Raw genomic sequence first — 15,964 nt, 5'->3', positions numbered from 1 at the left:
AGTCAGCAGCTACCACTCAGTCACCTCCAGTTGTCCAGGGAGCAGTTGGTTCATCCTATTCATCTTTTGCACTTGTTGGGAAATGATTACTTGGAAATATCTCATCATGTCCTGCTTCAGGTCACTTCTTATGCCCTATAGCTTCAGCTTATGCTCTACAAGGCACCTCACGTGCTACAGTGAGGAAAGGAGATGGCTTTGGTTCTTTTATCTTCATGAGAACTGAGAAGAAACCTCCCTCAACCCTATTCTCACTGCAGAAAAATCAGTAAACCCAAAACAGAAAAAAAAAAAACCACATTGGCTTCAAGATGAATTTGAGAATGAGGTGCAAAGTTAAGCAAATACTTCTATCCCTCTTTAACCCTGCCTTACACACACACATAAAATCCTGTGCCTGTATTTGGTACCAAATACAACACACAAGGCTGCCTTGGGAACTTTCCCCAAACACATTCTTAGAGCACCAGTACAAATAACAAGTATCTGATCTCCTGACAGTCAGAAAGTGTACAAACTGAGCATGGAAATAAGAAAGGAGTAAACCTTCAGAGAACTGCAAAGGCATTTTAGCTCTTTCTTCGGTCTCACAAGAGGAGTTCAAACCCACACCTTTCTAATACATCTTTCCAGGATAGAACAAAGGTAGGACCAAGGGGTTGGCACAGGTATTTACATTACAAAATATCAATTTCCCCGAGGATGCAGGTGCCTCAATTCATCTCTTGCTTTCTCACAGAGTTAATGGGTTTTTAGGATTTTAAACACTGTTAATGCAGTTCTCTATTGCTCCGTTTGAGAGGTGGATTTGGTTCCTGGCTCAAGCCACCATTCTCAAAATGGAGCAAATTCCTGATGCATACCTTGAAGCAATGATTTCATCCCTCAGAAAACAGAAATCCTGCTCCAACCACAGCTATCCTAATCAAATTAAAATAGTCTGAGAATAGCTGGGGACATCTCCCTGGAGGCTCCATTAAACTTTGCTCCTTTTCCAGCACAGCTACAATTGGTTCCTAATGTGATGAGGGACAGGTCAGGGATGGAAACATCTAAAATAGTGTTTTTAAGACCATTCCACTTAGCCTGTGTGGCTTCCCAATTTCATCTTCCCCCAGTGCATGTAATCTTGCAGAGATCTTTGCTTTAAACTTGTGTGGTTTAAGTATTTGTCAGCTCCTGCTGCTCCCTTTCCACCCAAGAGCAGAACACCAACTCTGACACTGCAACCATTTGCACAGTAACTCGTTGCAAATCTAAGCAAGGATGGTGCCTCCAGGTGAGGAACAGAGGAACTCTTCAAGATGCCATTTTCATGCAAATGCCCCATACAACAAAGCACAGAAAAAAAATAAACACAAGAAAACAAACACCACAATTTTTTAAATGAAATGTTTCTGTCAGTTCTACAGAAAGTATCAAGGGGCTGAGAGTTTTAGCTTGGAGCATATGTAAAAATCAGACTCTAGTTCAGGTCTTGGGAGATTTAGGAGGACCCCAATGTCACCTGTGGAGTTTTCACGCTCTCCTTCAGTTGAAATGAAATCAGAATATGTCTAGTAAGTGTTATACAGAAAGCAAGGAGCTTCCTTAAGCCTAAACTAAAGGAAATAAGTCACTATGTTTGCAAATCAGACTCTGCTGCTCTCTTATTGAAAAGATTAATTTGTGGTGGTGGAGTCAGTTTGGCCTTCAGAGGCTTCCTGGCCCTGAATGCAGAAAATGTTATACTTCATATGACCCCAAATCACCCTCAAGTTGTACCTCAACATATCAGCCCTTGGGAAGAAACTGGGCTTTTATTATCAGCAAAACTAAACACATTCCCCAAATTTACCTAAAGTCTTTCATCAGATAAACTCATGATGCTTTTCAAACTTTAATTAAGTTTTAGCTGAACCTAATGGAGAGGTGCATGTTAAACTTTTATTGTTGCTGTTTATAAATGGCTAATCCTAGAATATGAGGATTTTAACTACTTGCTTTATGTGATACAACTACTTCTTTCTAAATTGTGCTAAGAAGGCCACTTGCAGAGTCAGGGGACCCTTAGCTGAACTAATATAAGTACAACTAAAAGCAAAGAGATTTTAACTTCTCCCTAAGTCACAGATATAGGAGGAAAATTACCACGAAAAGGGAGAAAACAAAACATTAGTCAGAAACACAGCTGCATTCCTCAAGAAACATGGATCTTGGGACACTGAACACTAAAGCATTGGCTTCTGCCATCCATCTCCAGAAGAGCACCTGGTGCCACCAAGGTAGAGCCATGAAGCTCTAGAAGTGACAAACATCACAAGTGAAACACTGCAATGAGGACCAAATAATTTGAGCGTTGTCAAAGTTGAAATAAAACCTGATATCCAGCTCCAGCGAGACACAGGTTTCATCCTCTGCTGCTCTGACTTCAGTGACTGATTTCTTTGGTTTCAAGGGAGCGCAAATCTTTAGATTTTTGAGGAGGAAGCGTCAAGAACAGTGAAGTACCTTGGGAGCTTCATGACAATTCCTCGCATTAGTTCCCTCTCCTGTTGACACCTTTGAGAAAAGCAGATTGTTTCCGCTGTTTATTCCCTATTTTATCTATATTCCCCAACCAACCAACTTCCTCTCTTCAACTGAGAGCCTTCACCTCACTAAAACACAATTACTTTGCTGGGTGAAAGCAATGACATTTCATCAACCTGCCTCCAAATCCCCTTTAAAGTCTCTATAAATAATAAAATGCCTTCATAAGAAAGACTGTTCAGATGATTTCATATAATTTATTACAGATGAAACTTGAAGCTTTTGACACTTGAGGCTGTTGAACACTTCTTTTGACACTTGAAGCACCTCATACTAGAAGCCTTTGGAATTACTTGGCTAAAAGGTACTGATTGTGTGTGCTTTTGTGTTTTGATTGCTTGTTGTAGTGAGGAGAACCATCTAAATACTGAATTTTACCAACTTCAGTGTGGGACAGCTTCTATTACCAGAGGGTTGGTGTTACCTCCCTGGTTTAACATTCACAAATGTCCATTTATTTGAAAATGTTCTTGGTCCCACTGCTGACTAAATGAACAGTGTGCAATCAACATATCCTGCAATGGACTGAGGATAAATGGTCTCTACCACCTGCAGTGGGAACCAGAAGTTTCCACTCCCCTACTCCCAGTGGAAGAGCACATGGAATTAGTTTTCAAAGTTCAAACGAAAAGAGGAGTGGAAAGAAAATATTAATGAATTTTCAAAGCCCTGTAGACAACATGCAATTTCTTGAGATGCCAGGGAAACAGATTTCACACCTGGAAAGCCATCATTTTCTTCAGACAATCATTCTTTAGCCCAAGGAGTGGGGTCAGTAATTGAAAAAGCCAAAAGCTTTTGTTTATAGGCACATTTCATTTCCAGGATTCCTTAAGTCAGCATGACAAAATTACACACTCATCAGGTTGGGTACTTTGGGCTTAGAAGAAGAAAGACATTTCCAGCAATTACTAAAGCTGATGCAAGACTAAAGTAGCAACAAGGTTGTGCACATATCTGCACAATCACATAAAACATGTAACTAATTCCATTCTGCAGCCTCTTGGAATTGGTAGCATGTTCCAATCTCAATACTGATTTAGTCACCTCTTAGTTTCTTCATTAGAACCTTCAGATGAAGGAGTAGCACATGAAAAAGCCCCTTTTGTTAAGCAAACAGATTTAATGGCAACATGTTTAGCAATTATGCAGCTGGTAATAAAAATCTACTTTGGCAATTTAAGTAAATGTTCATTTTACAAAAGCAAGGTTTAAGAAAGTAAACAGATAATAGGATGCTATCATTTACATATGTGGAGTTCCAGTGAAGACTTATATACTGAAAGAACTGAGCAATTGATATGACATACCAGGAAATGCTGTATATTTTTATTTTTGCTTCACTAGGTGATTTAAGCAAAGATGTTGCTCTGTGGAATTATGGTTTTTCCCAAGTGGAAAAACAAACAAATAGGAAAAAAAAAAAACAAACTCAAAACCACACATCTGTCCTTCCAGCACTACCAGGCAGTCACTAACCCAGCCTTGTACAATAAGTGTTCCACAGAATAAACTCCCCAGCCTGTGTGAACTTTACTTTTGCAGCCTGGTTCAGCCCGTGTCAGCAGAGACAACACTGCAGGTTGGGCAAACACCACTAAGAGAACATTGTCATGGCACAGGAGAAAACTGAGACAGCTCAGAGCCAAACTGCCACCACCCTCTCACATCCCTGTGCTTCATCCTCTTCAGAGGTGTCAACAGTCAAACCCGTGTATCCAGCTCCCAGGGGAACTCAGCTCTGACTTCCCTTGGCCTTGTCCAGAGCACCCAGTGATGATTCCAGCCACCTCCGGGGGTGACATTTCTTTTATCTGGGATTTAGACTTCAATTATGCATCCTCACTAAACAGGTCACTCGGGTTTTTCTCTCTGATCCCCTTCCAGCAGCACCACCCAAACCCTCTGCACTGCCCAGGACCATGATGGACCAGGATTGATTTCAGTCACACAGCTGGGCCTTTTCTGGTTTTTTTTTTGTGGTTTGCTTTTTTTGTTTGTTTTGCAAAAACTTCCCTGCTAGAGAACCATCCACACTGCACACACCCCAAGGGAACAGCTCTAGCAGCTTCCTTACACACAAGTTACAGACATTACATACCAAGACACCACACAGTAGTTCAGGTCACACTTGTATTTGGCCTTTTGTCCAAACTAACCCATCAACTAGGAAGATAAAGGATCCTGGAAAGTAATCAGTGGGGCAAAATCCATCTGTCAACAGATAGGAAGGTATTTATTCAGTTTAGAATTCTTGGCTCTATCACATAATGAAATTTTTTGGGGGGGGGGAAAAAAAAAATCACCATTCAGCACCCACTGTGGAGTGCTAACATACATCTCCAGAGTGGTTTAGCTGCACAGCACACTTTAAAATGAATTAAAACTCATCGCACAGGAAAAAAAGAAAAGGGGGATGAGGGTCATTCTAATTAAGATGCCTCTGCAATTAACATCCCACAAGAAACTGTTCTTCCATGAGTATTATTCAGTGATTTTTTCCAACAAATTGGGTAAAGAGGGTGTGTATAAATCAAGTCATTGGTAATTTTCAGACAACTTAAATCAAACCTCAGTCATAAATTCTGGGCTTGTCTGACAGAAATACACTTCCACATGGACAAACACAATCATTTGTGACATTCACTGTTGTTGGTAAATGAACCTGAAATCCAAGCCAGAGCAGCACCTAAACCATTGATATATTAACGGGGGACCATCCAGCAAAATCAGCTTTCTGCAAAAATGTTGAACTTGCAAAGAGCCAACGAGGGCACTGATAAATTATTTCATGGGGGGAACACAGACCACAGACAGAAAAACAGAGATACAGTTGCTTAGTTATCCACAAGAAGGAGATGAGTTTATTCCCATCATGGGAGTCAATAACATCTGGTGCAACAACTCCATACAGGCTGGGATGTGCAGTTGGGCAAAATCCAACTACAGGCAGGTATATTTATTTTTCCAATGAGAATAGAGAGCTACTGTAAGAAATTTACCTGAAAACATGATGAATTGTCCATGACCTGAAGCCTCTGATCAACAATGGTGTTCTTTTTTTAAAAAATTACATGTTCTAGCTCAAGCAGAATTTAGGGAGTTAGTGCTTTGAACAGAAACCAGTCTAGCAGTCTTGAAATCTAAGAAGGTTCTACACATTAGTGGCCAAGAACATCACACCTTTTTGTAACATGTAACACTAAACTGAGACATTAGAAGAAAATGTTGTCACATAACCAAAAACTACTGTGCCTGCAAGATTCAGAAACCAACCTGTACTGACAAAGAAGTTTGGTTCTGCTGCTTTTACAAGAATCAGTCTTCTTTTAGAGCTAATGCAACAGCTTTCTATAATGTCATTATTTATTTCAAATGAAGTAAAAAGTGATTAATTGCTCAATCAGTATTCTTTCCTTTTTATATAGACTCTTGTAATTCACAGACAGTTTCTAAACATAACAGTCAATGATTTTGCCCTCTGGAGACAGTGAAAAGATGAGGGTTTTTTAGTTGAAATAAATATTTTAAAGAAAAAAACCTCTCAGCATCTCAGAACAGAGGATACTTCCCCAGTGTGTTATTGATAAAAATGCTCAATTTCCATTTAGTTATGGCCCAAGTCAAGGAATGAGCAGTCTCAGTGTGGTGACAGTTCATAATTTTACATACTAAATCCATTTGTATTTTGTGATTAGCATTCACTCTTTGGAAAACAACATTCACTGAAGATAATAAGTGTTGAACCCGGTACAACTCAACTACAACAGGAACTTAGCACACTAGTCATGGGCATTAACAAGAATAGCAGCTCTATGAAAAACTTTTAAATTTTTCACCATCTCCTTACAATCAAAAGTAACCAACATCACCAAAATAATTCCAGGAGCTGGGGAAATGCAGAGCCCTTTTAGTGTGCACATTTAATGGCTGAGCCTATGCTGCTGTTGCTCAACTATTCAAGGGCATCACGACCTTGGGAAAACAAAGAGCCCTTTAAAGTTTATGCCAGTGATGGTTGATTCCATTTTGTCCCTGCTCAATTATTAAAGGCCATTATGATCCTGCACAGTTCTTGCTGTGTAGCCTTGGACAACCACATGCTCACCTTCACCTTTTGACTTGTCTGACCAGTTACCAAGTAGGTAAAGAACAATTTTTTTATTAAGTGAAGGACCAGAGTGGTGTTATTTCCTAGAAATCCTAAGTGACCTGTAATACACAGTAACATCTCAAACACAATCATCTGCCTCTCCTTGCTGGCCCCTGAGGCAGCAGGACACAAACACCAGCATCCTGCAGCATCACTGCCAGGCTCAGCTCCAGATAATGGCTTGTGCCATAAGGCTGAAATGCATTATATTTTAAAGCATGAAGGGAAAAAATAGCAGGTGAAAGAAGAACAGATGTTATCAGAATTATTGTGCTTAGGAAATGTTTCTCACTTCAAGTTTTGCCTTTCGGACTAGAACGAAAGTATCCTTTCCAAGGACTGCAGACACTTCTCATTGATTTGTGAGCCTTAGATGGACCTTTATTAATTAAGTATCAGCACAACTAATTGGGAATTACTTCATTATCTACCACTTAGAGTCAATGACATCAGGTTAAGTTACTTAACTGTTGTATTTTCCTACACTGAGCTATCAGAAGTTTGCTGTTGGTGACCAGCTGGCTGTTGAGAGAGTTATAGTGCCTTAAGGTGCCAGAAAGAAAGAGATCACAACACAAGACAACTCTCAAAAGCAAATGCTCTGTACTCTGAATTTAAAGGATAAGCTCCTTTCTAGTATAGACAAGATTATCTATAACTCCTGGGGCTGTTTAAGAACTGCACAGTGGGCAAAGCATTAGAACGTTAGAACACATTAAGTGCACTCTCCAGGGAGAAATTACATGGGTGGCAGTGCAGCAGATCCTCCAGTCTGATTTAATGGAACAAAATAGGCAACCCTTTAGTAATAATGCATCACAAATGAGTCTGAACATTGAGTACTCCACAGGAAAGGCAAAGCTGCTTCCATTTTCAGTTATTGCATAGCTTCTGTAGCTTATTCCCCATTGTTTCAGGCCAGGCTAATGACTAAGACTGTAAACATTAAAAAAAAAAAAAACAACAAACAAAACACACCACCAAGAAAAGTATATAATGCTATTAATTTCTGAATAATAGAGACTGAAATATTTTTCATAATAACTAACATTGAGCTACAAAAGGAGAAAGACAGTAGCAAATAGCAATGCATAAATACCTTAATTTCAAATCTCTACTAAATCAACCCTGTAGACCAGAAATGTCTTTTTTTGCACTTCAGAAGACATTAATGCATTTTAGTTGCAATTTCAATCCAAAGTATTATTCTTGTCACTCTACAAAAATTATAATATTAGGTAATTGATTATTGAAATAGAAGCAGAAACGCTCCATGAACGTTCCTTATCAGTGAAATTAAACTTCCAATGAGTAAATACAACTGGCTTATGTTACTCTTGGTTGCAATTGCTTGCTGAAAATAGGCAGTTATTTGCTGAATGAATTGAAATTTCCCCCATGACAAAACAACCAGCCAGTCCCTACAAAGTCTTTGGTTTTGTACACTTACCCCCTGCCATCTGGTGATCTGTCCTGACAACTACAGGAAAAATGGCAAAGTGAGGTCGTTCACAAGGGTCTGTTTCTGTTGCCTTTCCTTGTCCCAGGCAATTCCCCACTGCAGTAATTCCTGCTCATTGCAGGGACACCATTTACCAACGGGGGCATTAACCAGCTGAAAGGTTCACAGGAGGAGGAATCATTTTCAGAGAGAATATTTTCCACTGACTTGTAATCAAGTCCAAACCAGTTTTTGAAGGTCTCTTATCCACACCTTTCTACAAAAGGCTCCCTCACTTGTTTTTAGCAAATACTCTTGTAGAAGTAACTCCAGCACCTTATACCACCACTCACTTCTAAAAAATTCACATCTCCTTTCTTTCCACCTTCAAAGACAGACAATTATGCCTGTCCTGGGTCACAGAATTTGAATGTGTTCTGAATCAAAACAACAAAAACAGTAATTCCAGCATATATCATAGTTTGTCTAGCAAGTCAATAGACTCAATCTTGAAATTAACCTCTAATTAGGGAATCAGACCCCAAAAAAGGAGAATAGGAAAGGCAGATGTAGACTGCTTTACACAACATGTTCCAAATATCAAGCTAGTCAAAATGTTCCAAAGCCATGGTGCTCTCCTAGAGGAGGTGCATCCCATAATTTCCAAGAACAAAAGAATCTCAACATATTTAAACATTATTAAAAGCAGGAGTGAAAAAGCCTAAAGCACAGCCTCGACAGGAGAGTGCTTCAATCTACTTAGGACCTTGAAAGTCCAAAATCAGCACCTTAAATTGGACTCTCAGCCCGTTATGGACCCACCATCCCAGGTCTAAACACGATTCCCCTTCAAAGTAACATTCACAAAATACAATCAAGAGCAGAAAGCCAGGTACACACAAAACAGCCTTCATGATAAACCAGCTGCAAGGAGAAAATAATTTCTAAACCAAAAAACCTGCATGAGAAACCACATTAACACAGTGTGTGGCAACACACAGAAAGGTCAAACTATCAGGCTTCAGGTACAGTGCTCACACTTGACTATGCTGATGCATTTATTTCGTGAAAAAGCCTTGAGTTGTTGAGCCAAACACTACTTCTCCTGTAACCCAAGCTGAACATAAGGGATAATAAATGTACATTTCGTTTGTCTAGACTAACACAGTCCATGTTCAGTGCCTCCTGGTATCTTTGGCATTTAGCTCGAGTACTTCCATAACAGCAGCTCACACTGCAGAAGTCACATCCTGAAGTTCCTGCAGTGAATCCACACATAAAGTTGAGTTTCTGTATCCTGACCTCATCTTGGTAGAGCTCTTAACACCCTGAATCCCGACCCATCCTTCAAATGAGGGAATTTTATCTTCAACTGCGGTTCCAAGCTCATATCTTAATTTCTAGAAAATCCTCCCTCTCCACCTGAGAAATAATCTTTTAAATGATCAGCTTTCAAGACACGTTTTTCAGCTTTCCAAGGTAAGTTCTTTTAAATCTTGGGAACACTTGTCCACTGCTCAAATTAATAGCAGGGTTCAATTTGTTCTGTATGCAAAGAATGACTAAGACTGCAAACATTAAATAGCATTGTATAGCATGTCACATCTCCCCATTTAAACTGTATTTTAAAAACCTACCAACATCTGAGATTTGGAGAGCTGGATTTGCCACATGCTACAAGTTTAGTGTAGTCTGTTCTTCAGTGGTGAGCAGCAAAATCAGTTTTCTCCTCCTACAGAAGTATTAAACACACTTTCATATACATTTCTCACATTTTCTTTTCTTCAGTTTTGGGATTGTCAAGTAAAGAGGTTCCTTCTGATGTCAACAACAAAAAGTTGCACTTTTTTCTTCACTGGACCTGTAACACTTTCCTCTTTTCCAGGTATTAACAAAGGTAATTTTTTTAAAAAATAATTTGAACCAGTACCTTAATTCCCAAATGCATTAAATCATTCTGAAAGTTGATTAAAGGGTAAAAGTTCAAGCTCTTTTCTGCACAGGTGACATTACAGATGAAAACACAGTTCAGAACGGTGGATGCTCTAGGAACACTACAGACATCAAACCAAACCCAGGAATTTGGTCTTGTCGTGTAAAAATTTGCACAAATGTTTAGGAGAAAAAAAAAAGTTTGGTTCATAGCAAAACAGGCATTAGGAATACAGAAATACTTTTGTACCTAAATGCAAACAACCTTCACCACCAGTAGCTGTTCAGAGAGATGAAATGACTATTGTTGAAGTACAAGGATACAAGGATTACAAAGATACACACTCCTGGTGATCATAACTTGTGGATAACTCATGGCAGCCAGTCAGGAGAACATGTCCATCAGCCTGGAAAGAAGTCATTACTTGCATGATCACTTCTTCATATGCTTTTTATTTCATTAAATATGATTTTACACCGATTCAATCATTTCTAATGTGTGCTGGAGCACAGGTAGGGTGACAGTCAACCCTATGGTATCATGTGGTTGATAATTATGGTGATCATCCAGGCATACAAGAGGTACACTGAATTCCACAGAGACCCTGGTTCAGTACTTCTACCCAAACTTTTGATGAAAAGGAGTGACTCACCAGCTCTTCCAAATGCTAATTCCCCACCATCTGGACCAAACAGAGAGATTTCTCAAGTTGAACCTTACTACAAAGACTGCACCCATTTCATTTGAACCAAGTACTTCATTCTGATGCTATGCCAAAAAGAGACATTAGAGGGGAGAAAATTCCATGTCCTTAAACTCTGTGATTCACACCTGCTGCGAGCAGTTTCCTCATTAGAAATGAAAGTAATAAAAAGAGATGGCAAGAAGCAAATTATTTTAATAGATATCTAAATTACAAATTACAGCTGCACCCCGGGTTACTAACATTAACTAGTTACTAAGTGAAGGAATCATTCCAGGTACCACTGCCAACGAGTTGTTGGCAAATGCAGCCCCTCATTCCCATGGCAAAGAGAACAGCTCTGCCCACTGAAGCCAGTGGCACAAACATCCTCCTGTAACCAACTTGTGCACAGCAGCAGCTCCAGCTCCAAACACACAGTGCCAAGGAAATGCCCACAAGGATTATGCATCATTTCACACACATAAAATATAGATGGTGCCTGCATTCTCCCATAATACCAGATTTCATAATAAGTGGAATAATGAGTTAGAGCAGCTGAGGTAGGTTTCTTTCCTCTAAACCTGAGAATGGATGTTGAATCAGGCAAATTGCAGTGGAATAAATAAAGAAATGGCACACATACTGTGCTGATATTTTATTACTAGTCCAAAAATGAGTCAAAGCCTATAATTTTTTTTAAATGTCCTTCTTTAAAATAGAAGACATAATGGACTATTAGGGAATGTTACTCCAATGCATGCATTGATTACCCACACCACCATGGCTATTAAAATAAAGATTCTTCTAAGCACAGAAATGAAGTCATTCCAGTGTTTCCTAAGGGCACACAGTCCATCTTTTCCAGCAGCTTGCTCTCTACAAGGTGACAGACACAGTGATTGTTGAACAAGCTTTCCCTGTTTTTGGTAAAAGTTTTATGTTAACAGAATTTTAAATGCCACATAGTTAATTTCTAACGATCTCTCCAACTCAGACACACTGCTTTAAGTGGGAAGGGGAAAAAAATATTGGAACTTTATATTAAATGTAGTGCAGCATCCCAAGCAAGAGTCTACTGAAGTGAGGGGAAAGAACAGTTTCACTGAGCTTTGATGAATTTTGAATCTAACTCAGTTTAAGAATTAAGAATTGCTTTATTATAAAAACCACATAAGAATTTATTTGAGGAGAGACAAACAGGAAAACAATAGGTCATTAGCAGATTTGCTTTAATATTTTTAGCAACCCCCTGCTGAAAAGTCAGAATGTAATGATGGAGCAGATATACACAGGTCCTTGAAATGACAAAAAAAGGACAGGTATCCATTACCACAGAACTCTTCTGCAGTGGCAAAACATTTGTAAGGGTGTGAATCAGGTCTCACAAAGGGGGCAGAGCCCAGTGACTTAGCTATGCATCATTCTAGCATATTCTGCACTCGAAAATTGACCCCTTACAAGATAAAGTAAATTTATTCAATTAAGGCTTAGTCTTCAGTAACATCCTAATTAAATATTATAGTAAGATGCACCATTAAAAAGACTTTTACCTCAAACCACAGTGGATACCCCCAACACGTTTATGGATATTTATCATAAAGTAGAATGAATTTAAAACCTTTAGTCTCGGGGGGGGGGAAAACAAACAAACAAAACAAACAAACAAAAAAAGACAAAACCAAGGATTATGATTTGACCAATTAACTTGCCTGTATATTGTATAACTTTAGGGGAAGAAAAAAAAAAGTCTCTGCCAGAACCAGTATTAATAACAGGAGAGTTACTTTGCTAGCTGAGAGTTAAAAAGATCACGTCTTCATAAGCATTGGAAGCCCAAAACAGACTTAGACCAAAGCCCAATTCTCTGTGGTTACATGGCTCGATAAGAGAGACTTCTGCCTGTAGAAACAAACTAACACTGTAGACATATTTTAAATACTTTTGTATCCCAGGAAAACTGTTGCATTTAGAGATGAAATTCCACCAAGAACAAATTGCGAGAACTACCTCTCAAATTATTTAACAACGTAAATCCTACCAAAAGGTGGAATATCTACTTAACTCCTCATTTGAAGAGGCACATCTTAACTCAGGAAATCAATCCCGGGAGAGGAAAAATACATTTCAGAAAACTTCTGGATAAAATCTGTGCACTGAAGTCTCCAGCAGCTGATAAGTGAATCCTAAAGCTGTACTCTCACCATATGACAACTTAAAGAGAAAACATCCTGCACCCAAGACACTGTTCCCACCACCTCCCCCTCCACTGCTGATGGAGGGAAGCAGCCAATTTGTGTCCAGGAAAAGTACCTGGCCCAAATTGCACCATGAGAGGAAAAGCTTCAGCTGGCTGGGAATCCATGTGTTCATCCCCTCTCCCCCCTGGTCTCTGCTGTGCCTCAGAAACCTGCTGACAGGCACGGCAGCCAAACTAAATAACCAGCCAGGAAACACTGACAAAGTTAACCTCACGTAGAGATCTGATAATGGGGATATTTATAAAGACAACTGCTCAGCAGCTCTTTTTTTCTGAAATCTCTCCAGATGACATTTGCTCTCTCCCCAGATGAGATCTCTAATCACCAGCTCTCCACCTCTGGAGGCTCTGCTCTCATCCCCAGCTGTAAAATAGTACTCTCCAACATCAGTGTGGGGGAAAGTCTGAATGGACAGACTGATAAACAACCCAAACTGCCCAATTCAATGTACCAACCATTACCCAATTTATTAACGGCTATAGGGAGCTGAAAAACAAGCTGTAGCAGTTAATATCCCTTCTCCCCTCTCCTCCCCAACCCCCAAAGAAACTAATAAAAAAGAAAAATCACTTCTCTGCCATACACATCTTGCAAGCAGCCAACAGTGACAGCCCGATTAAAATACACACTCCTGCACTAAAAAGCATGTAGCCAAGGTAAGAAACTCAAGAGGAACATGCTTATAATCTCAGTGAGACGGGACACTTGATCACATCTGTTCTACACTACTTGATGCCCAATTACCAACTTCAGGACGACAAATAATTTCAAGGGTAACCTCACAGCCCTTCCCCCTTTCCCGGCTCAGAGCCACTGAAGACCCTCACTTACACTTCTGCCTTCATCCCCTCCTTCGGGCACGGGCTCTTCTCTGCCTAAGCAAGGCATTATTGCTTCTTCTGCTGCTGCTGCTTCTCTGTCCTTTGCACTGTTTCCTCCTTCATTCCCCAGCTTCAACCTCTTTCCCTCAGGTTGAGAATCATCCACATCCTCCCTTCTTATCTTGCCATCTCTGCCTCGCTGCTTCCCCACGTCTTCTGGGCTGCCACAGGAATTTGACATTTTCAGAGTGTTACGGACTTTATTTATAAAGACTGACGAAGACGCCTTTTTTGAAGGGGATTTGGCTTCTGAGAGCTCCGATGTGCTCTCGCTCCTCTTAAAAATTTAAGTGGTGTTTCGAAGGCTTTGCAGGATTGCACGGAGCTCTCCCGTTTCTCTGCCGCCCTCTCCTGCTGGCTGGCAGCTTTGCTTCCACATTCCAGCCCCTGCTCCTAATAAAAAGTAATAACCTTTCCTATATTGATTGTATGCACGATGCTGCTGCTTACGTTGCCAAAAGCCTCGGACTTCTGTTCTACCTGATCCCCAGTAATTGGCTTTCCTTAAAGTACAAAATATTAGCTGCACCTCCTTTAAATCCAGATTTATCTCTGTCCCTCAGGGATGCAGTGGATTTTGGTTATATACTGTTATTGATGCCAAGAATAATTACCCATTAAAATGCAAAGATGCCTTTAATTCCGAACAGCTTCTTTGAAAATTATTTTATTGCAGGTCTAGGGTTTTCTTTAAGGGTGTCCTTACTTTATAAATTACCTTTGTATCCTTTAAATCCCCATTCCTCATTGTCACACCGATTTAGCACAGTATTGTGGTCCTACTGCTGTATTAATGGGATTAAAATTATATTAGGGTAACCCAACAGGACAGTTCAGATGTCTTTTTCCCCTCTCAGTCAGTTTATGAAAAACATCAACATATATAATCAAAGGACTGGTGTAATATTTGGACTTTAAAAAAAAAAAAAGTAACAATAACCTGGTGCTTTGACACACAGACTACAACATTCTGCTTCACCTCATTCTTCCAATGCAAAATGCAATATGAAGCACAGGGGTTTTTTTTTTTAAAAAAAGACAGTAGGACTTCTGTTTTCTCCCACTTAAGTGCTTGTCGATTTAAATGAGGTTCTTCATAGCTGACAGAGTGAAGTAAATCCCTAAGAATCCCTCTGAACATATCTGGATATATGCTAGTCAGGAGCCTGGGGATTACACTGCAAAAGGGGTGCCCAAACAGTCAGGTGTGGATGAATTCATCTGGTCAAACTGCCCAGTATCCAAGAAGGTCTGTCTTGCCAGAATCTGAAACTTAGAGGGTTTTAGTCTGTGTCCCAGCACTAATTTCACTGACATTATGGAGTGGGTTTTAGTCTGAGCAAGTAACACTACATTAATTATTCAAGAATGATCAAGGAGGGGAGGAATCTTGACAGACATCAGTTATTTCAAACACTCCAACCAGACCTGCAAAAGTGTAAGGGACCAGTTCTGATAAATCCAAGATGTGCAGGTCTGCACACGCAGAAGTAGAGACATTAAACATCTACTAATAACACTTTGTAACAAAGGTGTGGTCATTTGCCTTACCCTAACCCGTGGATATACTTTCAGAGCTGGATGAACACAAGCCATGTGGGCTCAGCAGAGGCAAAATAAATCTGTGAGGCTTTTTAAGCAGTGCTATATCAAAAAGTGCCTTGTAATTTCAAGTGGTGGAGTTCCACAATGTGGCCTCCTCCTTTGAATTGTGCCCACTTGTAATTAGGCAGCTACAAACAAAACCTGCTCAGCTGATGATTTAGTCCTCTTCAATTAACAAGAGCTTTTCAGCCAGAGCACAGCCAGGCAGCACTGCAGGAAGGGTTTCACCCTAGATGAGCACATTATTACAGGCTGTACCCCAGGCTCAGAGAAGTTCCCACACCCATTTAGCTCAGGAGAGCAGAACAGCATCAAAACACTACTCAGCACCCTCAGCAAGAGCAGCAGAAGTACTGAGCAACAACTGGGATCTTGTACAGAAGTTTCATTCCCCTGCAGAACTGATGACTTAGAAAAGTCCTTCACCCTCTTTCCCT

The 15,964-nt window shown here is 40.0% G+C and overlaps 1 protein-coding gene across 15 annotated transcripts in view; it reads right to left on the bottom strand.

The window, feature by feature from the left end:
• Positions 1 to 14,150, bottom strand: part of RBFOX1 (RNA binding protein, fox-1 homolog 1) — a 1,165,955-nt gene extending 1,151,805 nt beyond the window's left edge. For 6 of the 15 annotated variants that reach the window (XM_017808955.1, XM_017808951.1, XM_017808957.1 and 3 more), the window contains exon 1: positions 13,873 to 14,145. In XM_017808955.1, coding sequence (XP_017664444.1) covers positions 13,873 to 14,103 — 231 coding nt within the window. In that variant the 5' untranslated portion in view covers positions 14,104 to 14,145. Of the gene's footprint in view, positions 1 to 13,872 lie in introns of all 15 variants that reach the window. The other 9 variants (XM_017808949.1, XM_017808959.1, XM_017808953.1 and 6 more) reach the window with 5 other exon arrangements.
• Between the last annotated feature and the right edge of the window lie 1,814 nt (positions 14,151 to 15,964).

Source organism: Lepidothrix coronata, unplaced genomic scaffold (assembly GCF_001604755.1).
Source record: "Lepidothrix coronata isolate B3197 unplaced genomic scaffold, Lepidothrix_coronata-1.0 Scaffold24, whole genome shotgun sequence".
In the NCBI taxonomy this organism is placed as follows: domain Eukaryota; kingdom Metazoa; phylum Chordata; class Aves; order Passeriformes; family Pipridae; genus Lepidothrix; species Lepidothrix coronata.
Note: the sequence above shows the minus strand (reverse complement) of the source record. Positions and strands in the feature narration are given on the sequence as shown.